We start from the raw sequence: 25,414 nt of genomic DNA on the forward strand, positions 1-25,414 counted from the left end.
CAGCACGACGACGCGGTAGGAAGCCTGTGAGTAAACCCCAAAAATTTCTTGGGAGGGGGCTAAAAGGGAGAGTGGCGAAGTCAGGTAGGAGACCTGCGCCTACTCCCTGTACTTACCGTGGAGAGCGAGAGTACGGGCAGACACAGTGTTACGCAGTAGAGCGCATGGTGTCTCCTGTACGTGTTCATAGCCCGGTGCGGTACATACCAGCTCCTCGTATCGGTCGGGCCAGATTAAGCATTGAGCCAAGTGGTTTCTGGTTTTCTGATCCACGCCCCTACCTTTTATTAAGGTATCTGTGACCAACAGATGAATATCTGTCACGCCCTGACCTTAGTTCCTTTTTTATGTCTCTATTTTGGTTTGGTCAGGGCGTGAGTTGGGGTGGGCATTCTATGTTTTCTATTTCTGTGTGTTTGGCCGGGTGTGGTTCTCAATCAGAGGCAGCTGTCTATCGTTGTCTCTGATTGAGTACCATACTTAGGTAGCCTTTCCCACCTGTGTTTTGTGGGTAGTTGTTTTCTGTTTTGTGTTGCTGCACCTGACAGGATTGTTTCGGTCATTCCCTTTGTTATTTTGTTTAGTGTTCTGTTTTAATAAATTAACATGAACACTTACCACGCTGCGCTTTGGTCCGATGATTCCTCATCTTCAGACGACGAACGTTACAATATCTGTATTCCCAGTCATGTGAAATCAATAGATTAGGGCCTAATTTATTTATTTCAATTGACTGATTTCCTTATATGAACTCAGTAAAATCTTTGAAATGGTTACATGTTGCATTTATATTTTTGTTCAGTGTATCAATGTCAGACCAGGCCGGGGGAGGCAGAGCCTGGGGGAGGGGGGCCGAGCCAGAGAACCTCTGCCCAAGCCCCAGAGCATGTCTGCTGGCTGGCTGAGCACCGCAACTCCCAGGGCTGGGTTGGCCTGCTAATCTGTACTGTAGCATGGTGAGAGCTGTAGGGGAACCGAGTGGGGGTGCAAACCAGAGATAGCATATCGCTTCACACACACTCCACTGTGCTGCACCCTCTATCCACACACACTCTCCCAATCGCCATTAGCATGGCATCTCTGCCAGAGAGAGCCTTTGAATGAACTAGAGACAAAGCTCGGCTATGTGTTGCAGCCCTTCCTTCCTGTTCTGATCTCCTACTTCCTGCTTCCACTGAGTCATCTTTGAAGTTGCTCTGCTTAAGCCTCTGCCATGCCCTCTCATGGCTTATTTTCTTCTTCCGTCTTGATGGAATGATTTCTGTCCTGCCTTTTCTTAAGCCGCAGAGTTAAACTGCCACAAGTTAAGCCTCGAGATCATAATACCCATCAAAGCACTTTTCAAATGGCTATTGACCAAACGTCTGGTGCTGTATGGTGGTTGTAGATTATAGAGGACTAGAGTCTCTTGGCTTGTGCTCAAAGCGTTCTGGGCTGTTGGACCACATTGTCTCCCTCCATCAAAGTCACTGCACAGTAATCAATGATGACTCTGCAGAGTTTAGCCTGTGTGTTAGAGTTTGGGCCTGGGTTGGGTTCCTCTTAACAGCCAACACAGTGAGGCAAGAGGCTGACGCAGCACATTCTCAACCCAATCAGTTATCTGTGTGTGAAGAAGAAGTACAGAGAATCAACTGACTGAGGGAAAGTCTTATCAGTCATCAGAGCTTCAGAGACAGGGACACGTTTGGTATTTTGTCTCATGTTCTGTGTGTACTGAGTGAGGGACGTACTTGGGGAAGAATGTGATAAGCTATGTCTTGAGAGTTGGCTGTCATGCAGGGGTGAAAGTAAGCCGGGATGGTCCGGTACGGACATAGTGGGGTTACTGCGTACCGGTAAAGCGTGAGACTATCACAATAATTAACACAAAATGACAAGAAGACTATAGGCCTTTACAACAATATTTATCATTACCGCATGTCAGCTGCATTAAAATGTGCTAATTCACTTGAAAACAGGCGGTATACCCTCCAAATTGCGTTGTGGTTTGACGAAAACAGCAGCATACCACCCTGCATACCACTGCAGGCTTGCTTCTGAAGCTAAGCAGGGTTGGTCCTGGTCAGTCCCTGGATGGGAGACCAGATGCTGCTGGAAGTGGTGTTGGAGGGCCAGTAGGAGGCACTCTTTCCTCTGGTCTAAAAAATACCCCAATGCCCCAGGGCAGTGATTGGGGACACTGCCCTGTGTAGGGTGCCGTCTTTCGGATGGGACGTTAAACGGGTGTCCTGACTCTCTGAGGTCATTAAAGATCCCATGGCACTTATCGTAAGAGTAGGGGTGTTAACCCCGGTGTCCTGGCTAAATTCCCAATCTGGCCCTCAAACCATCATGGTCACCTAATAATCCCCAGTTTACAATTGGCTCATTCATCCCCCTCCTCTCCCCTGTAACTATTCCCCAGGTCGTTGCTGCAAATGAGAACGTGTTCTCAGTCAACTTACCTGGTAAAATAACGGTAAAAAAATAAAAATAAATAAAAAATAAATAAAAAACACTAACATTTAAAGGCGGAGACCAGTGGTCGAGACATGCACGTACAGCAGTGGATGCATCAATTCAGGCTACAAGTGTAGTAGGCCTAATGGCAATCACCAAAAGTCATTACACTTTTAGGTTTTTTGTAACAGATGTCTCTTTCCATTCATCAAATTGCGGGTGCACAGTGCACTGTTTGGATGCTGGAATTATTTTGTGAGTGGATAAATGTGCAAAGGAGCACTTTTGAAGTGATTCATTGACAATCAAACAAAAACATCATGACTGGTTGTGTTAATGCCACATTAAAAGGTAATACATGATAAAAGTTAAATGACAAATCTGTACTATGCCTACTAGGCCCATGGAGATACTACATTAATAGTGATCCTACTAGGACCATGAAGATACTACATTAATAGTGATCCTACTAGGACCATGGAGATACTACCTTAATAGTGATCCTACTAGGCCCATGGAGATACTACATGAATAGTGATCCTACTAGGCCCATGGAGATACTACATTAATAGTGATCCTACTAGGACCATGGAGATACTACATTAATAGTGATCCTACTAGGCCCATGGAGATACTACATTAATAGTGATCCTACTAGGACCATGGAGATACTACATTAATAGTGATCCTACTAGGCCCATGAAGATACTACATTAATAGTGATCCTACTAGGCCCATGGAGATACTACATTAATAGGGATCCTACTAGGACCATGGAGATACTACATTAATAGGGATCCTACTAGGACCATGGAGATACTACATTAATAGTGATCCTACTAGGCCCATGGAGATACTACATTAATAGTGATCCTACTAGGCCCATGGAGATACTACATTAATAGTGATCCTACTAGGCCCTTGGAGATACTACATTAATAGGGATCCTACTAGGACCATGGAGATACTACATTAATAGTGATCCTACTAGGACCATGGAGATACTACATTAATAGGGATCCTACTAGGCCCATGGAGATACTACATTTATAGGGATCCTACATGTGATTCTATGATTAGACCTATGCATTTTTTTCGCTCCTGTACTGGTAAGAAATGAAATCTACTTTCACCCCTGATTGTACGTGACTGCATTATTTAGCATAGATGAATATAATCTTTGTCATTAGTTCCTTAGTTCATTCTTCATTTACTTTACGTTCGTATTCTTATCTTTTACTATATCTGTAACATCTGCTTCCAGCTCACACTCTGAAACACATAGATCCCCTGAACGCAGCTCACTCTCCAGATCCCAATCACCTGAATTCTGATCACCTGTTCACACACCTGTATGTCATTATCACACACTATTTAGTTCAGTTCTTTGCACCCCGTCATTGTGAGGTATTGTTTGTTTTGTGACACTTCTTTTGGAGCGCTGGTTTGTCCGGTGTATGATAGTTTTGGCATACTCACTAATGACACCTGTTGCTTGTTCCCTGCCTGTACTTTAGCCAATCAGATTTCCTGTTATTAACTGATTGCCTGATCTCCCGGACTACGCTACTAGCCTTTTCCCTGCCTGTACTGTTTCCTTTTTGCCCCCCCTGTGTATGACCTTCTGCCTGTCCCTGGACCCAGCTACCTGCCTCCTCCTGTGTATGACCTTCTGCCTGTCCCTGGACCCAGCTACCTGCCTCCTCCTGTGTATGACCTTCTGCCTGCCCCTGGACCCAGCTACCTGCCTCCTCCTGTGGTCCTTTGCAATAAACACCTATTGTGCCCTGCGCTTGAACCCAGCTCTCTGTCTCCCATCGTGTTCATTACAATATCTTGTTGTTGCATTGTCGAGTAGGAACCTGCAAGTAAGCATTTTGTTGGACAACTAAAACACCTTGAAACTTAGTCCACTCTCCTACCAGTGTGGGCATTGGGGACAATACATACAACCTTGAAACTTAGTCCACTCTCCTACCAGTGTGGGCATTGGGGACAATACATACAACCTTGAAACTTAGTCCACTCTCCTACCAGTGTGGGCATTGGGGACTTCAAGAGCAACGCTAATAACGGTTGTTTTTGGGGAACAGCTTGAAGGGTTAACGATGCTCCTGTGAAGGTTTTAATGATGAACTTAGCCTTGAGATGCTTTTAGGAAACCGGGCCCTAATCAATGCTTGCTCACTCCCTGCATAAACACCCAGAGATAACTCACACATGCTTTCGTACCGTATACATGAACTGACTCATATGTTTGCGGTTAATTCTCAGTGCTAATAGGCTGCCACATGAGCAGCCCTGCCCAGATACAGTGGGGCTGGCCGGTCTGAATGGCTCGAAGTAGAGCAGCACTAACTAGGGGAGTGACTGTGTTGAGGGGACAGATAGCGCAGGGAGGCAGGCGGGCGGAAGGGAGAGTGCAAATGCCACCCCAGATAAGGCCTGCTCTGTGATTATCCTCATTATTCCGACAGTTTTTTGGGGGCGCTGGGAAAAGTTGCTCCAGGCCAGGCTAGTTAGTCATATCCTACCCGCCCTCAGAGATTGGGATGGGAGAGGAAGCGCTTACAAGGCAGGGTAGTGGAGAGGGGGTTGAAGGGGCAAAAAAGCCAAATTCAGCTTCCCCTGTCTGAATTGTTCCATCACAGTCATACTGATGTTCCTTTCCCACTGCAGCTGGATTTACATAGCCACATACAGAGAGAGAGAGAGAGACAAACACAGAGAGAGAGAGAGAGAGAGAGAGAGAAAGAGAGAGAGAGACAAACACACAGAGAGAGAGAGACAAACACAGAGAGAGAGAGAGAGAGAGAGACAAACACAGAGAGAGAGAGAGACAAACACAGAGAGAGAGAGAGAGACAAACACAGAGAGAGAGAGAGACAAACACAGAGAGAGAGAGGCAGAGAGAGAGAGAGAGAGAGAGACAAACACACAGAGAGAGAGAGAGACATACACAGAGAGAGAGAGAGAGAGACAAACACAGAGAGAGAGAGAGAGACAAACACACAGAGAGAGAGAGAGAGAGACAAACACACAGAGAGAGAGAGAGAGACACAGAGAGAGAGAGAGAGAGAGAGACAAACACACACAGAGAGAGAGAGAGACAAACACAGAGAGAGAGAGACACAGAGAGAGAGAGAGAGAGAGAGAGAGAGAGAGAGAGAGAGAGAGAGAAAGAAACACACAGAGAGAGAGAGAGAGAGACAAACACAGAGAGAGAGAGAGAGACATACACAGAGAGAGAGAGAGAGAGAGAGAGACAAACACAGAGAGAGAGAGAGAGACAAACACACAGAGAGAGAGAGAGAGAGAGAGACACAGAGAGAGAGAGGGAGAGAGAGAGAGACAAACACACAGAGAGAGAGAGAGACAAACACAGAGAGAGAGAGACACAGAGAGAGAGAGAGAGAGAGAGAGAGAGAGAGAGAGAGAGAGAAAGAAACACACAGAGAGAGAGAGAGAGAGAAACACACACACTGGAGTAGGGCTTCACGCTGTTTAATTATTCATGTGAATAAAGTGCTTTCTGCTTTTACTGCTCTTCCCTTCTTCTTCTGTGGTGGTAGTTACATTCCCACGTTTAAAGAGAGAGACATACTCATGAAAATGATAATATGATGTTGTATGAAAATATTCAAAAGATACCTTCTCTCGTAAGGTTACCTCAAAAACACGTTCTTTGTTATATTCATTCCCTAGTCTTCCTTCTCTCCTCCTCGTCCGTCCTTGCATGTATGTATGTGTGTAGTAGTGTGTCCTTGTGATGCTTTTGCGAAGTAACTCGCTGGTGATGTGAATTTTAATGCAAGGTTAAACAATTCTTTCACAATCCAATAAGTGTCATCTGTGTGGTGGAGGCTGAAGCGCTCCAATACAGAAAATGTAAATTCAATTAATCAACAAGCAATCTTACTGTAATTCCTGAAGAGATAGAGGAAGGAAAGTAAGCGATGTCCTATCAAAGCCGTGGCATAAAAAAATGACTGTATGTAAAAATTCCTTTTTGTGTTGTCTGTCAAGGGAAAGATAAACGTGAATATTAATGAAAGTGCTCAAAAACAATTTTTCTATGGTATTTTTTTCTCCTTTTCTTTAGAAAACGCAATTTTTCCCCCTATCTGTGTGTCCCTTGCCATTTTGAGTGCTAAAGACAGGCTTTAGTTTATCACGCTCGGCTGAAGGCCGTGTGCGAGTCAAAACGCATTAGCCTGAGCACTTTTGTCAGGCTAAAAGAAATACACTCAGTGAGCTTGTTGGCCCGCTTATATTCCTTTTCTGTTCTTCCTTTCTGGAGCAGCTTTTTTTCTGTGAATCTTTAAGAGAAAGGGCCAACAATGTAGATGTATTTCTTTACAATCTTCCCCTCAAATAAATAACGTAGTATTAGTTGTATTTTTCTAAACCTATCTCTTCAATTTGAGTGTGTTTGTGGGTGCGTGTGTGTGTGTGTGTGTGAACTATGTGTGCCCGCGATGGCGACTGCCCTTCACAGTGGCTTCATGTGCAGCAGGGATGGAGGGGGGACATGTGTCCTGGAGGGCAGGGTGACAGGGAGCAGTTTGGTACATGGTGGGGGATAAAGGGGGCCGCTGGTGGAGGCTAGGGGGGTTGGGGGAGTCAGGGAGGCTCACACACACACACACACACACACACACACACACACACACACACACACACACACACACACACACACACACTGAGCAGAGCGTAGCGCAGCAAAGTGCGGTAGAGGCGAGTCATTAATATTCTGTCTGGACTCATTGTCTTTCCATGCTGACATTTACATTTAGATTGTTTATTTTACAGCGGGGGGCGTTAATGAACATGCTTCTGTTCTGTTGTTCCCCAATGGCTGTGACCACCACCACACTAAGATAATGAGACTGGAGGAGCTGGGGCTGGGACTAGGGCCGGGGCTGGTGTTAGGGCTAGAGCTGGGACTAGGGCTAGAGCTGGGACTAGGGCTAGAGCTGGGACTAGGGCTAGAGCTGGGGGTGGGACTAGGGCTAGAGCTGGGGCTGGGGGTGGGACTAGGGCTAGAGCTGGGGATGGGGCTTGTGTATGGGGCTGCATGGGATTGAGACTAGGGCTGGGGTATAGGGGTTGTGGTATAGGGTCTGGGGCTGGGGTATAGGGACTGGGCCTGGGGTATAGGGACTGGGGATGGCGTATAGGGACTGGGGTATAGGGACGGTGGCTGGGGTATAGGGTCTGGGGTATAGGGACTGGGGCTGGGGTATAGGGACTGGGGCTGGGATATAGGGACTGGAGCTGGGGTACAGGGTCTGGGGCTGGGGTATAGGGTCTGGGGCTGGGGTATCAAATCAAATGAAGTTTTATTTGTCACATGCGCCGAATACAACAGGTCTACAAGCCCTTCACCAACAATGCAGTTTTAAGAAAATCCTCCCCAAAAAGTAAGAGATAACAAATAATTAAAGAGCAGCAGTAAATAACAATAGCAGAGCTATATACAGGGGATACCGTTTCAGAGTCAATGTGTCAATGTGCGGGGGCACCGGTGTCGAGGTAATTATGTACATGTAGGTAGAGTTATTAAAGTGGCTATGCATAGATAATAACAGAGAGTAGCAGCAGTGTAGGGGGAAAGGGTGGGGGTGTGGTTGGGGGGGGGGGATGCAAATAGTCTGGGTAGCCATTTGATTAGCTGTTCAGGAGTCTTATGGTTTGGGGATAGAAGTTGTTTAGAAGCCTCTTGGACCTAGACTTGGCGGTCCGGTACCGCTTGCCGTGCAGTAGCAGAGAAAACAGTCTGTGACTAGGGTGGCTGGAGTCTTTGAAAATATTAGGGCCTTCCTCTGACACCGCCTGGTGTAGAGGTCCTGGATGGCAAGAAGCTTGGCCCCAGTGATGTACTGGGCCGTACGCACTACCCTCTGTAGTGCCTTGCGGTCAGAGGCCAAGCAGTTGCCATACCAGGCGGTGATGCAACCTGTCAGGATGCTCTCGATGGTGCAGCTGTAAAACCTTTTGAGGATGTGATAGGGGCTGGGGTATAGGGTCCGGGGCTGGGGTATAGGGGCTGGGGTATAGGGACTGGGGCTGGGGTATAGGAACTGGGGCTGGGGTATAGGAACTGGGGCTGGGGTATGGGAACTGGGGCTGTGGTATAGGAACTGGGGCTGGGGTATAGGAACTGGGGCTGTGGTATAGGAACTGGGGCTGGGGTATAGGGACTGGGGCTGGGGTATACGGGCTGGGGCTGGGGTATAGGGACTGGGGCTGGGGTATAAGGACTGGGGTTGTAGTATAAGAACTGGGGTATGGGGACTTGGGCTGGGGTATATGGGCTGGGGTATACGGGCTGGGGTGTAGGGACTGGGGTTTACGGGCTGGGGTATAGGAACTGGGGCTGGGGTATAGGAACTGGGGTATAGGGACTGGGGTATAGGGGCTGGGGTATAGGGATCGGGGCTGGGGTATAGGGGCTGGGGCTTGGGTATAGAGGCTGGGGCATAGGGACTGGGGATGGGGTATAGGGGATTGGGTATAGGGGCTGGGGATGGGGTATAGTGGCTGAGGGATAGGGACAGGGGCTGGGGTATAGGGACTGGGGTATAGGGACTGAGGCTGGGGTATAGGGGCTGGGGTATAGGTGCTGGTGTATAGGGACTGGGGTATAGGGACTGGGGCTGGGGTATAGGGACTGGGGCTGGAGTATAGGGGCTAGGGTATAGGGGCTGGGGTATAGGGGCTGGGGTATAGGGACTGGGGTATAGGGGCTTGGGTATAGGGACTGGGGCTGGGGTATAAGGGCTTGGGTATAGGGGCTAGGGTATAGGAGCTTGGGTATAGGGACTGGGGCTGAGGTATAGGGGCTGGGGTATAGGGACTGGGGCTGCGTGGTGAGCATTAGTGTGTGGCGCTATAGTGGCAGGGAAAGGCAAAAGGCTGTCTGTGGGTGGATGTTCTTTTTACCCTCTGTGCATATGGGAGGGTAAGGGCCCTATTTTATGGCCACAGCAGAATGCCATGGATGCATTGAAGATTAGGATACTACCCCCCTAGCACTGCTATTCTCTCTGATCAGTCCAGGGCTGCTTACCCTTTAGCCCACCACTGATACTCCACAATGCAACGATGTTAAACCTATGGTTCACTCACAGCAGTGCTGCAGGGTCCATACAACTAGAGGTAAAACGGTGACAAAGTCACTATTATGCTACATGTATCATGGGAGTCCCTGTATGCTGGAATCTATATTTTGTGAGACATTCTGGGCTGGCTGGCGAGCAGTGTGGATGTAAAAGTGATTTAATGATGTCTGTTCTAATGCATTCTCCTCACTCCACTCTCCCAGATTAAATGAGTTAGGCCCAGCTAGGCTCCACGCTAGCCTGTCTGTTCACAGCACTGTAGAAGCACTCTTCCACATTCCAAAGTGGAGGGGTTTATTGAAGCTGGCCAGGAGTCAGAGCCTCTCAGTGGGTTTTCTGCCACTCAGGCCAACACGACAGAGTTTTTACGCAAACACAGACGGAGGGTTGAACGTCTTTTTCGTCTAACTAATCTTGCCAACTTTTTGTATGAATACAAATGTGAACGGTTCTGGAAATGAAATCCTCTAAATCGACTGTATAGTCACAGACATAGGTCGCGTGTGTATTTACGGAAGCCCGGGGTTTCTTTAAACTCACAGCCGAGCGCCACAGCTCACATCACAACATGTTTCACATCACAGGAGAAGAAAAGGAAATGATGTGTTTGAGGTCATGAAAATGTCCCCTCCCTCTGCAGCGGGGAGAGTGGCCATGCGGTTAATATTATCATGGAGCCACATAGTGCAGAGGACAGGAGCACATATACATGCACCAGCTTTGTCCTTTCAAGTAGAGATGGCCTATCCTCTAGCTCTTTTCCCCTAATCTCTTCTATGTAGGTCTTGGTGTAGATTGGTGTACGCAAATTATGACTGTGACTGATAAAGGATTGATGGACGGACTGACAGAGAGACTAACTGACAGAGAGACTGACTGACAGAGAGACTGACTGGCAGAGAGACTGACTGACAGAGAGACTGACTGACAGAGAGACTGACTGGCAGAGAGACTAACTGACAGAGAGACTGACTGACAGAGAGACTGACTGGCAGAGAGACTGACTGACAGAGAGACTGACTGACAGAGAGACAGAGTGCCAGAAGACAGAGAGACTGACTGGCAGAGAGACAGAGTGACAGAGAGACAAACGGACAGAGAGACAGAGAGACAGAGTGACAGAGAGACAGAGAGACAGAGTGACAGAGACAGAGTCTGACTGGGAGAGAGACTGACCGACAGAGAGACAGAGTGACAGAGAGACTGACTGACAGAGAGACTGACAGACAGAGAGACTGACTGACAGAGAGACAGAGTGACAGAGAGACAGACAGATAGAGAGACTGACAGACAGACAGTTGGGGAGTCTATGATGGGCGTGTGGATATGGTGCTGCAGTAGATTGCCTAGCGCTCGGTCTCCAGCTGGCTGTATCGGCATGCCTAGCTGCCATGGCAACGCACCCATGCGTGAGGACACAGCACAGGAAGGGCTTGGCTAGCTCCAGATGTTGGGCTCACTCCCCCACATTTATCCTAATCCACACACTGCCCTCCACAACATCAGGCCATCTGCAGTACACACACACACACACACACACACACACACACACACACACACACACACACACACACACACACACACACACACACACACACACACACACACACACACACACACACACACACACACACACAAACGCTAACACACATTAGCTCAGCCAGGTGGCTCCGAGGCCCCAATGGGCTTCTTCCACCTCTGGCTTTGTCAGTTGATTGGAGAGATCGCAGCTGCTATAAAATCATGCATGAGATGAATGGGAATGTTTAAATGGGTCAGTGTATGTGCGCATGTTGCAAAAACCCCCAGGTGAATTTTCACTTTCTTTCTTTGTTTGCGATGGCAACGCTAGCTACTGTAATTCCTCTGCAGTCCTTACACACCAGATACACCAAAGTATCTCACAATGGCCAGTTATTGTGTGTATTGCATCAGTGGTGTGGAGACTGTAGGTGGATGGTAATGTGTTTGCGCCTGTGTGTGTGTGTGTGTGTGTGTGTGTGTGTGTGTGTGTGTGTGTGTGTGTGTGTGTGTGTGTGTGTGTGTGTGTGTGTGTGTGTGGTGTGTGTGTGTGTGTGTGTGGTGTGTGGTGTGTGATGGACTGTCTGTGTGTTTGACTAACAGAGACCCTCTCCATTGTTCCCTGTGTGTCCTACAGCCAAGCACGATGTCAACGGCAACAGGACCGTACCACCATTCCCCGAGGGACTGCAGATGGCTATGTTTGGTAGGTGATCCAAATGAGGAGAGGGAGGAGGAAGTTGGGGGCCGGAGGAGAGAGGGGAAACGGGGGATAGGGGGACAGAGGGGAGGATGGCATACAGACAGTGTGGTATAATTAGTTCCCCCTCCCCTGATACTCTGTTAGGTTCAGAATAAGACGTTCAAAAACAAAATCAAAGGAGAGAGAGAGAGGATAGAGTAGGAGGAGGGGCTGTAGAGATTAATTGCAAGGGGTGATTAGGATCTCTTTAATAAAATGCATTAGTTCAGCTCCTCTTTTCTCCATTCGGGGAGTCAAACTGCGTAATCCATCACGACAGACAGCAGAGAAATCAGCCTCTTTATCTCCCGGGCCTGTGTACAAATAAGCATGTTTTAAAGCAGCCTTACATGCACTTGTGACCCGCAGAGCATTTCAAATCACAAAGCCTCCCGTGGACTACCTTAAAAGTTGCCAGTTACCCTTGACTCTACAAAAGCTTGTCTTCTACCCCCCCTGTTACCGCTGTGCCAGTGATTGGCTACGTTCAGAACTACCTTGTGTTAATACTCCAACATTCGCTCCCAAACACAAAAGTGTGTGTGCGTGAGCGTGTGTGTGTGTAGGAGCCGTGTAAGGAGCCTCTTCAGTCCCAATCACCTCACACACACAAAACACCTCTCACACACACATCGAGGCAAACTGCCTGAGCCCCACTCAACTCTTCAGTACTGCGTGGTGAGAAAACCCAGTTCACCAGTCATTTGGTTTCTCAGATAAATCACGCCACCCAATCGGGGGAATGAATGACTGTGGATAACCGTTTTTAAACCGTACCCTAATATATTTTTACTGTTTTATTTGGTGGGGGAGTATTACTTGGTGCTAAATGTTTACAGTGGGTATTAGTTTTATATCGGTTGTTTTTACAGGCCCACGGTACATCTGATAACCAAGGGACACTATGGTTTGATTAGACACTAAATCCAAAGCTGGGACACAGGTCCAGACCTTTATGGAGGTGATTGAGAGCAGACACGAGGTGGATGTGTTCCCTGCTGACAGACTATACACCTCAGTGTCGTGGGAGGGTTTTAATGGGTTGTGTCAGTGTGTGTGGGCTGTTGTATTAATTTCACACCTAAGAGAGGTATCGAGACCAGAGCAACATCGGCCAATAAACAAGGTGCATGAGAGCCCAGTCAGCCAGGGTATGATATAATACATGTGTACTAGAGGTCGAACGATTATGATTTTTCAACGCCGATACCGATTATTGGAGGACCACAAAAAGCCGATACCGATTAATCGGCCAATTTTTTACATTTGTAATAATGACAATTACAACAATACTGAATGAACACGTATTTTAACTTAATACACTGCTCAAAAAAATTAAGGGAACACTTAAACAACACAATGTAACTCCAAGTCAATCACACTTCTGTGAAATCAAACTGTCCACTTAGGAAGCAACACTGATTAACAATAAATTTCACATGCTGTTGTGCAAATGGAATAGACAAAAGGTGGAAATTATAGGCAATTAGCAAGACACCCCCAATAAAGGAGTGGTTCTGCAGGTGGTGACCACAGACCACTTCTCAGTTCCTATGCTTCCTGGCTGATATTTTGGTCACTTTTGAATGCTGGCGGTGCTTTCACTCTAGTGGTAGCATGAGACGGAGTTTACAACCCACACAAGTGGCTCAGGTAGTGCAGCTCATCCAGGTGGCACATCAATGCGAGCTGTGGCAAGAAGGTTTGCTGTGTCTGTCAGCATAGTGTCCAGAGCATGGAGGCGCTACCAGGAGACAGGCCAGTACATCAGGAGACGTGGAGGAGGCCGTAGGAGGGCAACAACCCAGCATCAGGACCGTTACCTCCGCCTTTGTGCAAGGAGGAGCACTGCCAGAGCCCTGCAAAATGACCTCCAGCAGGCCACAAATGTGCATGTGTCAGCATATGGTCTCACAAGGGGTCTGAGGATCTCATCTCGGTATCTGCATGTAAAAAAGCTAACATTTAAGTTCCTTGCTCAGAACATGAGAACATATTAAAGCTGGTGGTTCCTTTTAACATGAGTCTTCAATATTCCCAGGTAAGAAGTTTTAGGTTGTAGTTATTATAGAAATTATAGGACTATTTCTCTCTATACCATTTGTATTTCATATACCTTTGACTATTGGATGTTCTTATAGGCACTTTAGTATTGCCAGTGTAACAGTATAGCTTCTGTCCCTCTCCTCGCTCCTACCTGGGCTCAAACCAGGAACACATCGACAACAGCCACCCTCGAAGGAGCGTTACCCATGCAGAGCAAGGGGAACAACCACTCCAAGTCTCAGAGCGAGTGATATTTGAAACGCTATTAGCGCGCACCCCGCTAACTAGCTAGCCATTTCACATCGGTTACACCAGCCTAATCTCGGGAGTTGATAGGCTTGAAGTCATAAACAGCTCAATGCTTGAAGAATTGCGAAGAGCTGCTGGCAAACGCACGAAAGGGCTGTATGAATGAATGCTTACGAGCCTGCTGCTGCCTACCACCGCTCAGTCAGACTGCTCTATCAAATATCAAATCATAGACTTAATTATAACATAATAACACACAGAAATACGAGCCTTTGGTCATTAATATGGTCGAATCCGGAAACTATCATTTCGAAAACAAAAAGTTTATTCTTTCAGTGAAATATGGAACCGTTCCGTATTTTATCTAACGGGTGGCATCCCTAAGTCTAAATATTGCTGTTACATTGTACAACCTTCAATGTTATGTCATACGTCTGGGACGTCTGGGACGTGCTACCTGTCCCAGACCTGCAGTTTTCAACTCTCTAGAGACCGCAGGAGGGGTAGAGATACTCTTAATGATCGGCTATGAAAAGCCAACTAACATTTACTCCTGAGGTGCTGACTTGCTGCACCTTCTACAACTACTGTGATTATTATTATTTGACCATGCTGGTCATTTATGAACATTTGAACATCTTGGCCATGTTCTGTTATAATCTCCACCCGGCACAGCCAGAAGAGGACTGGCCACCACTCATAGCCTGGTTCCTCTCTAGGTTTCTTCCTAGGTTTTGGCCTTTCTAGGGAGTTTTTCCTAGCATTGCTTGCTGTTTGGGGTTTTAGGCTGGGTTTCTGTACAGCACTTTGAGATATCAGCTGATGTACAAAGGGCTTTATAAATACATTTGATTTGATTTGATTTGATAATTATGTACAATTCTGGCAAATTAATTACAGCCTTTGTTAGGAATAAATGGACTTCACACAGTTCGCAATGAGCCAGGTGGCCCAAACTGCTGCATATACCCTGACTGCTTGCACGGAACGCAAGAGAAGTGACACAATTTCCATAGTTATAAGAAATTCATGTTAGCGGGCAATATTAACTAAATATGCAGGTTTAAAGAAAGGCATTGATGTTTATGTTTAGGTACTGTCACGTTCCTGACCTGTTTTGTATTTATTTAGTATGGCCAGGGCGTGAGTTGGGTGGGTTGTCTATGTGTTGTTTTCTATGTTGGGGTTATGTGCGTTCGGCCTGGTATGATTCTCAATCAGAGGCAGCTGTCAATCGTTGTCCCTGATTGAGAATCATACTTAGGCAGCCGGGGTTCACGTGTGTGTTTGTGGGTGTTTGTCTTTCATGTTAGCATTCATGCCACACGGGACTGTTTTCGGTTGGATTCTATTTGTTAATTTGTTTCATTGTAGTCTTCAGTTTATTTTATAATAAATTATGGACACTTTCCACTCTGCGTCTTGGTCCGATCCCTACACCTCCTCTTCAGACGAAGAGGAGGAAATCTGCCGTTACAGAAACACCCACCACCAAAGGACCAAGCAGAGTGGAAAAGGGCAGCGACAGCAGAAGCAGCAGCAGCAGCGTAATAAGGAGAATTGGACATGGGAGGACGTTTTGGACAGCAAGGGTTGCTACACATGGGAGGAGATCCTGGCTGGAAAGGATCGCCTCCCATGGGAACAGCTGGAGGCAGCTCGGAGAGCAGAGGCAACTGGAGAGAGGAACCGGCGGTATGAAGGTACGCGGCTAGCATGGAAGCCTGAGAGTCAGACCCAAAAATGTATTGGGGGGGGGGGGGGGGGGGGGCACACGCGGGGTGTGGCAAAGCCGGGTAGGTTACCTGAGCCAACTCCCCGTGCTTACCGTGGAGTGAGAGGGCGTCGTACTGGTCAGACACCGTGTTATGCTGTGGAGCGCACGGTGTCCCCAGTACGCGTGCTTAGCCCAGTGCGGGCTATTCCACCTCGCCGCACTGCTAGGGCTAGGTTGGGCATCGAGCCGGGTGTCATGAAGCCGGCCCAACGCATCTGGCCTCCAGTGCGTCTCCTCGGGCCGGCGTACTTGGCACCAGCCTTACAAATGGTGTCCCCGGTTCGCCAGCATAGCCCAGTGCGGGCTATTCCACCTCGCCGCACTGGCAGGGCTACGGGGACCATTCAACCTGGTAAGGTTGGGCAGGCTCGGTGCTCAAGAGCGCGTGTCCTCCTTCACGGTCCGGTAATTCCGGTGCCACCTCCACGTACCATTCCTCCGGTGGCAGCCCCCCGCACCAGGCTGTCTCTCCGTTTTCTCTCTCCAGTTGCTCCCACCTGTCCAGCGCTGTCAGAGCCTTCCTCCTCTACAGCGCAGCCAGAGTCTGAACTGCCCACCTGCCCAGCGCCGTCTGAGCTGCCCGCCTGCCCAGCGCCGTCTGAGCTGCCCGTCTGTCCCGAGCCGTCAGAGCTGCCCGTCTGTCCCGAGCCGTCAGAGCTGCCCGACTGTCCCGAGCCGTCAGAGCTGCCCGTCTGTCCCGAGCCGTCAGAGCTGCCCGTCTGTCCCGAGCCATCAGAGCTGCCCGTCTGTCCCGAGCCGTCAGAGCTGCCCGTCTGTCCCGAGCCGTCAGAGCTGCCCGTCTGTCCCGAGCCGTCAGAGCTGCCCGTCTGTCCCGAGCCGTCAGAGCCGTCCAGCCAGGATCCGCCAGAGCCGTCCAGCCAGGATCCGCCAGAGCCGTCCAGCCAGGATCCGCCAGAGCCGTCCAGCCAGGATCCGCCAGAGCCGTCCAGCCAGGACTAGCCAGAGCCGTCCAGCCAGGACCAGCCAGTACCGTCCAGCCAGGACCAGCCAGAGCCGTCCAGCCAGGTTCCACCAGAGCCGTCCAGCCAGGATCCGCCAGAGCCGTCCAGCCAGGATCCGCCAGAGCCGGCCAGCCAGGATCCGCCAGAGCCGGCCAGCCAGGATCCGCCAGAGCCAGCCAGCCAGGATCCGCCCCTCAGTCCGGTGCTGCCCCTCAGTCCGGTGCTGCCCTTTGGTATAGTGGGATTGACATGGAGTGTGGTGGTTAGGAGGAGGCCACGGGGGCGAGAAAGAAGGCGAACAAAGACATTGTTAAGACATTGTCCGCCACCGCGGACAGACGCCCACCCAGACCCTCCCCTAGAGTTTTAGGGGGTGCGCCCGGAGTTCGCACCTTGAGGGGGGGGTTATGTCACGTTCCTGACCTGTTTTGTATTTATTTAGTATGGTCAGGGCGTGAGCTGGGTGGGTTGTGTGTGTTGTTTTCTATGTTGGGGTTTTGTGCGTTCGGCCTGGTATGATTCTCAATCAGAGGCAGCTGTCAATCGTTGTCCCTGATTGAGAATCATACTTAGGCAGCCGGGGTTCACGTGTGTGTTTGTGGGTGTTTGTCTTTCGTGTTAGTATTCGTGCCACACGGGACTGTTTTCGGTTGGATTCTATTTGTTAATTTGTTTCATTGTAGTGTTCAGTTTATTTTATAATAAATTATGGACACTTTCCACTCTGCGTCTTGGTCCGATCCCTACACCTCCTCTTCAGACGAAGAGGAGGAAATCTGCCGTTACAGGTACATAGGTGCAACGACAGTGCTTTTTTCGCGAATGCGCTTGTTAAATCATCACCCGCTTGTCGAAGTAGGCTGTGATTCGATGAGAAATTAACAGCACCGCATCGATTATATGCAACGCAGGACAAGCTAGATTAACTAGTAATATCAACCATGTGTAGTTAACTAGGGATTATGTTAAGATTGGTTGTTTTTTATAAGATAAGTTTAATGCTGCCACGCAGGCTCCTCGTGGAGTGCAATGTAAGGCAGGTGGTTAGAGCGTTGGACTAGTAACCGGAAGGTTGCAAAAACGAATTATGAAAACTTGAAATCGGCCCTAATTAATCGGCCATCCCGATTAATCGGTCAACCTCTAATATGTACTCTACATCAGCATAATGTCACGAACCGGCTCAAAGCCCGTAACAAAAGGGAGACCACGTGGAGATAAGGAATAACAAAATATATTTATTAACTAAGTACAATATACAATGGTGTGTGTAATCAGTAATCAGTAGTGTAAGTGAGTGTGTTGCATGCATGAATGTGATAATGCAGGGTGTTGAAAGGTGCTAAAGCAAACAACCAAAAACCACCAAGATACACAACACAACAAAATCTGTAAAGGTGTCTGCATGGAGAGAGTCTCCTCCATGAATGGGGAAGTGGCGCATTTATCCTATGACAGTGGGCCCAGGTGTTTCCCATGTAGCTGACGACCCTCCCAACTCCGCCCACCGACATCCTAATAAGGAAACAAGAACAAAGAGAGAATACGGCAGACAGAGTGGGAGGGTCGTCACAATAATAATAGGTCTGAAATTGCCAGTGGTTCAGGATTTTATTCCCTTCATTCACTCTTCTATTTATTGCATTTTTCCAACTATCCATCCATCCATCTATGCCTGTCTGTTCGTTTCTGACTTGAGGTGTGCTGTCTTAAAGGGATGGGCTGTTTCTGACTGAGATGTGTTGTCTTAAAGGGATGGGATGTTTCTGACTGAGATGTGTTGTCTTAAAGGGATGGGCTGTTTCTGACTGAGATGTGTTGTCTTAAAGGGATGGGCTGTTTCTGACTGAGATGTGTTGTCTTTAAAGGGATGGGCTGTTTCTGACTGAGATGTGTTGTCTTAAAGGGATGGGCTGTTTCTGACTGAGATGTGTTGTGTTAAAGGGATGGGATGTTTCTGACTGAGATGTGTTGTCTTAAAGGGATGGGCTGTTTCTGACTGAGATGTGTTGTCTTAAAGGGATGGGCTGTTTCTGACTGAGATGTGTTGTCTTAAAGGGATGGGCTGTTTCTGGGGTGCAGAGAGAAAGTTCTGGAAGCAGAAGGGAGTCTACTCCACCCAGGTGGGCTATGCTGGAGGCCTCACCCCCAACCCCACCTACGAAGAGACCTGCACAGGTAACACTCAACAGTGACCCCACACCCCACTCAACAGTGACCCCCACACCACACTCTGCAGTGACCCCCACACCCCTATCAACAATGACCCCACACCCTACTCAATAGTGACCCCCACACCCCACTCAACAATGACCCCACACCCTACTCAACAGTGACCCCACACCCTACTCAACAGTGACCCCACACCCCACTCAACAATGACCCCACACCCTACTCAACAGTGACCCCACAGCCTACTCAACAGTGACCCCACACCCTACTCAACAGTGCCCCCACACCCTACTCAACAATGACCCCACACCCTACTCAACAGTGCCCCCACACCCTACTCAACAATGACCCCACACCCCACTCAACAGTGACCCCACACCTTACTCAACAGTGACCCCATACCCTACTCAACAATGGCCCCACACCCTACTCAACAGTGCCCCCACACCCTACTCAACAGTGACCCCACACCCTACTCAACAGTGACCCCACACCCTACTCAACAATGACCCCACACTCTACTCAACAATGACCCCACACCCTACTCAACAGTGACCCCACACCCTACTCAACAGTGCCCCCACACCCTACTCAACAGTGACCCCACACCCTACTCAACAGTGCCCCTGAGTCATTGTCCAAGTGCTTGTAGAACATTCGCGTGCTCAGAATAATTCAGTGTTAGAATTGAGTGTTTAATTGAATCTTGATCTCCCTCATGAACTGCCCTCCACAGCCCTCCACAGCCTGTGTCTGTAACACACTAACCAGCCTCATGATGTGAGAAATCACATTTGATTTGATCATCTCCTGATGTTAATGACTTGTACATGTCTCTATGAAGGGCCTTTCTAGCAGGTACTACTGTATTGTACTCAGTAGCAGAGGTATCTGGGGTTTAGATTGACAGGCTGTTTTCTCCCAGCCTGCCCCTGGAAACCAAATGGAATCCCTTAGGTCCTATTATAGTGAAGCAGGGAGAAGTGACCGCTTTCTAGCAGTGTGTGTGTGTGTGTGTGTGTGTGTGTGTGTGCTCACCTGTATGTGTGTTTGTGTGCGTTGTTAATGATCCGACAGTTAAGGAATGTGTAAGGCCATTATGTGATAGACAGAAGGATCTCTCTACATGATACTGTCTAAGTGTGTGTGCTGTCCAGAGATACGGAAATTCACCATTAGATGTGCATCACTAGTTCTATGGTTCTGTGATGGGCCTCACTCTCCTGTTAGTAACAAAACAGCAACAGTAGGTGTCATTTTGAGCAGTCTGCTTTCTGTGAAAAGTGGACAATCAGAAATATAGTTTGGAAATGAGAATCCAAATCAGCGGTGGAAGAAAGTCTCCGTGATTCAGACGGTGAAATTGTTCACTACAGTTTTCCTTTCATTGCAATAATGGGAGTTGGGTGTTTTTGAACATTCAGGGCGCTATCCAAACACTGCCAGCTGTCTCTGTATTATTTTTAGATGCACCCACTGCCTCTCCGACCTGCTTTTGAGGGATTTAGGATTTAGGAAATGAGATTTTGCTCTCAGTGTGAATGTACATAGTTTTCCGGGAATAGGAAGTAACAGAACAAACCCTGCCGGGTGTTCCTCTGAGGACTGAGGGCATTTTCTGAACTCTGGCCCCTCTTGTCCAGCTCTGACCTTCACAGACCGGGCCCTCCGCAGTGTGTGTGTGCATATGTGAGCGCTTGTGTATGTGTTCGTGTGTGTGCGCATGTGTGTGGAATCTGCAAAATACCCTCTCTCTCCTATCTGTCTCTCTCCTATCTCTCTCTCCTATCTCTCTCTCCTATCTCTCTCTCTGTGGTTCAGTACAATAACGTTTGTGTAGGGCTGTTAGGAGCATGGAAGTCACTAGTCTTTGATCTGGATATTGACTTTTGTTCCAGTGGAAAACAACTTTGTAAAGAGTTTCATCAGGGGAAATTTGTTTGATGACTTTTCCCAGAGTGCCGTTCTCTCAGGATGGATATTGAACTGAAGTCAGAGCTTAGAGTTTAGAGGCGTTAAACATCTACTGCTGTTGGATCTGAGTGAGAGAGAATATGTGTGTATGTGCGTATGTGTGTGTGTGTGTGTGTGACTATGTGTGTATGTGCATGCATGCATGCGTGTGTGTTTCATTTGATTGATGTTTTGTTATCATTTAGTTTCTGTTTTGGTAGTAGTGGCAGTGCTCTGTAGAATGAAGAGTGCTGCACTGAGGCAGGGAGCTTTCCATCTGGTGGTGCTGAAACCTTGCCTCAGCTCACTGCTACTTACTGTTACTGACTGCTACTGACTGTTACAGACTGCTACTGACTGTTACTGACTGCTACTGACTGTTACTGACTGTTACATACTGCTATAGACTGCTACAGATGGCTACTGACTGCTACTGATGGTTACAGACTGCTACAGACTGTTACTGACTGCTACTGACTGCTACTGACGGTTACAGACTGTTACTGACTGTTACTGACTGTTACTGACTGCTACTGACTGTTACTGATTGCTACTGACTGTTACAGACTGCTACTGACTGTTACTGACTGCTACTGACGTTTACAGACTGCTACTGACTGTTACAGACTGCTACTGACTGTTACAGACTGCTACTGACTGCTACTGATTGTTACAGACTGCTACTGACTGTTACTGACTGATGTCGACTGTTACAGACTGCTACTGACTGTTACTGGCTGCTACTGACTGTTACAGATTGCTACTGACTGTTACTGACTGTTACCGACTGTTACAGACCATTACTGACTGTTGCTGACTGCTACTGACTGTTACTGACTGTTTCCAAACTGCCACTGACTGCTACAGATGGCTACTGACTGCTACTGACTGTTACAGACTGCTACTGACTGCTACTGATTGTTACAGACTGCTACTGACTGTTACTGACTGTTGTCGACTGTTACAGACTGCTACTGACTGTTACTGACTGCTACTGACTGTTAAAGATTGCTACTGACTGTTACTGACTGTTACCGACTGTTACAGACCATTACTGACTGTTACTGACTGCTACTGACTGTTACTGATGACTGTTTCCAAACTGCTACTGACTGTTACAGATTGCTACTGACTGCTACTGCCTGTTACAGACTGCTACTGACTGTTACAGACTGCTACAGACTGCTACTGACTGTTACAGACTGCTACAGACTACTACTGACTGTTACAGATTGCTACTGACTCCTACTGACTGTTACTGACTGTTACAGATTGCTACTGACTGGTACTGACTGTTACAGATTGCTACTGACTGTTACAGACTGGTACTGACTGCTACTGACTGCTACTGACTGTTACAGACTGGTACTGACTGCTACTTACTGTTACTGACTGTTACAGATTTCTACTGACTGTTACAGATGGCTACTGACTGCTACTGACTGTTACAGACTGTCACTGACTGTTACTGACTGTTACAGACTGCTACTGACTGTTAATGACTGCTACTGACTGTTACTGACTGTTACATACTGCTATAGACTGCTACAGATGGCTACTGACTGCTACTGACTGTTACTGACTGATGTCGACTGTTACAGACTGCTACTGACTGTTACTGGCTGCTACTGACTGTTACAGATTGCTACTGACTGTTACCGACTGTTACAGACCATTACTGACTGTTACTGACTGCTACTGACTGTTACTGACTGTTTCCAAACTGCTACTGACTGCTACAGATGGCTACTGACTGCTACTGACTGTTACAGACTGCTACTAACTGCTACTGATTGTTACAGACTGCTACTGACTGTTACTGACTGTTGTCGACTGTTACAGACTGCTACTGACTGTTACTGACTGCTACTGACTGTTACAGATTGCTACTGACTGTTACTGACTGTTACCGACTGTTACAGACCATTACTGACTGTTACTGACTGCTACTGACTGTTACTGACGACTGTTTCCAAACTGCTACTGACCCTTACAGATTGCTACTGACTGCTACTGCCTGTTACAGACTGCTACTGACTGTTACAGACTGCTACAGACTGCTACTGACTGTTACAGACTGCTACAGACTACTACTGACTGTTAGAGATTGCTACTGACTCCTACTGACTGTTACTGACTGTTACAGATTGCTACTGACTGGTACTGACTGTTACAGATTGCTACTGACTGTTACTGACTGTTACAGATTTCTACTGACTGTTACAGACTGGTACTGACTGCTACTGACTGTTACTGACTGTTACAGATTTCTACTGACTGTTACAGATGGCTACTGACTGCTACTGACTGTTACAGACTGTCACTGACTGTTACTGACTGTTACAGACTGCTACTGACTGTTAATGACTGCTACTGACTGTTACTGACTGTTACATACTGCTATAGACTGCTACAGATGGCTACTGACTGCTACTGACGGTTACAGACTGCTACAGACTGCTACTGACTGCTACAGACTGCTACTGACGGTTACAGACTGTTACTGACTGTTACTGACTGTTACTGACTGCTACTGACTGTTACTGATTGCTACTGACTGCTACAGACTGCTACTGACTGTTACTGACTGCTACTGACTGTTACTGACTGCTACTGACTGTTACAGATTGCTACTGACTGTTACTGGCTGTTACAGATTGCTACTGACTGTTACTGACTGTTACTGACTGTTACAGATTGCTACTGGCTGTTACTGACTGTTACTGACTGTTACATATTGCTACTGGCTGTTACTGACTGTTACTGACTGCTGCTGGGGCTGCAGCTCAATGTGAGGTTTTGTTCGCCTTTTCCTTAAATCAAACTTCCCAAATGAATATACACTGGCACAATAGCAATAGCTCATCCAACAGCCCTGAATTTATTTTTTAAAATATTGTCTTTGAAACGATATAACTTTTAGAGCCACACATTATCTTGTCCTCTCTTCTCTGTGATCCGAACCTCAACAGCCTGCTGCGACAGACAGCCGGTGTTAGCACAGTATCTCCTCTCAGATAGTCAAACCTGAGCAGCCCCCTCTTCCTAACTATTCAGTCTGACAGAATCCATAGTCAATATGAATCTACACACTCAGGCATATAGCAAGTGGATGTAGAATGCAGACGTTACACTGCACAGATGACTTGACTGAATGGAGAGACAGAGAGAGGGAGGGGAGCGAGAGAAGAAGGATCACTCTGAACATGGTTGATCAACTATATCCAAGAGACCATGCGCTCTGCTCCCATTGCCTTCTGGGATACGTGAGGAATGTGTGGGGGTTTCAGCCTTGTGTGACTGTAGAGAGATAACTGTACCCTTTCCTCCTTCCCTATCTACAAACACACACACACACACACACACACACACACACACACACACACACACACACACACACACACACACACACACACACACACACACACACACACACACACACACACACACACACACACACACACACACACACACACACACACCATGGCTCCTTGGCAGACAGCTGCGTCAACAAGGGATTAGGGGCTGCAGAAATGTATAGAACAGACAATAGACCCAAAGAAAGAGAAACAGAGAGAGAATGGAGGAAAGCATCATTCTGATACAGTAAGGAATAGGATAGGGCAATACAGGAACAGGATAGGGCAGTACAGGAATAGGATAGAGGAATACAGGAACAGGATAGGGCAGTACAGGAATAGGATAGGGCAATACAGGAATAGGATAGGGCAATACAGGAATAGGATAGGGCAATACAGGAATAGGATAGGGCAATACAGGAATAGGATAGGGCAATACAGGAATAGGATAGGGCAATACAGGAATAGGATAGGGCAGTACAGGAATAGGATAGAGGAATACAGGAACAGGATAGGGCAGTACAGGAATAGGATAGAGGAATACAGGAACAGGATAGGGCAGTACATGAATAGGATAGGGCAATAAAGGAATAGGATAGGGGAATACAGGAACAGTATAGGGCAGTACATGAATAGGATAGGGCAGTACAGGAATAGGATAGGGCAATACAGGAATAGGATAGGGCAATACAGGAATAGGATAGAGGAATACAGGAACAGTATAGGGCAATACAGGAATAGGATAGGGCAGTACAGGAATAGGATAGGGCAATACAGAAATAGGATAGGGCAATACAGGAATAGGATAGAGGAATACAGGAACAGGATAGGGCAGTACAGGAATAGGATAGGGCAATACAGGAATAGGATAGGGCAATACAGGAATAGGATAGGGGAATACAGGAACAGTATAGGGCAGTACGGGAATAGGATAGGGCAGTACAGGAATAGGATAGAGGAATACAGGAATAGGATAGGGCAGTACAGGAATAGGATAGAGGAATACAGGAATAGGATAGGGGAATACAGGAACAGTATAGGGCAGTACAGGAATAGGATAGGGCAGT

At 47.6% G+C, this 25,414-nt stretch overlaps 1 protein-coding gene across 4 annotated transcripts in view; it reads left to right on the forward strand.

The window, feature by feature from the left end:
* Positions 1-25,414, forward strand: part of LOC129825158 (mitochondrial peptide methionine sulfoxide reductase-like) — a 91,367-nt gene that overhangs the window by 39,392 nt on the left and 26,561 nt on the right. For 3 of the 4 annotated variants that reach the window (XM_055885022.1, XM_055885020.1, XM_055885023.1), the window contains 2 exons: positions 11,725-11,793; positions 18,922-19,041. In XM_055885022.1, coding sequence (XP_055740997.1) covers positions 11,725-11,793; positions 18,922-19,041 — 189 coding nt within the window. The remainder of the gene's footprint in view (positions 1-11,724; positions 11,794-18,921; positions 19,042-25,414) is intronic. The other variant, XM_055885021.1, reaches the window with a different exon arrangement.

Source organism: Salvelinus fontinalis, chromosome 27, assembly GCF_029448725.1.
Source record: "Salvelinus fontinalis isolate EN_2023a chromosome 27, ASM2944872v1, whole genome shotgun sequence".
Taxonomy (NCBI): Eukaryota; Metazoa; Chordata; class Actinopteri; order Salmoniformes; family Salmonidae; genus Salvelinus; species Salvelinus fontinalis.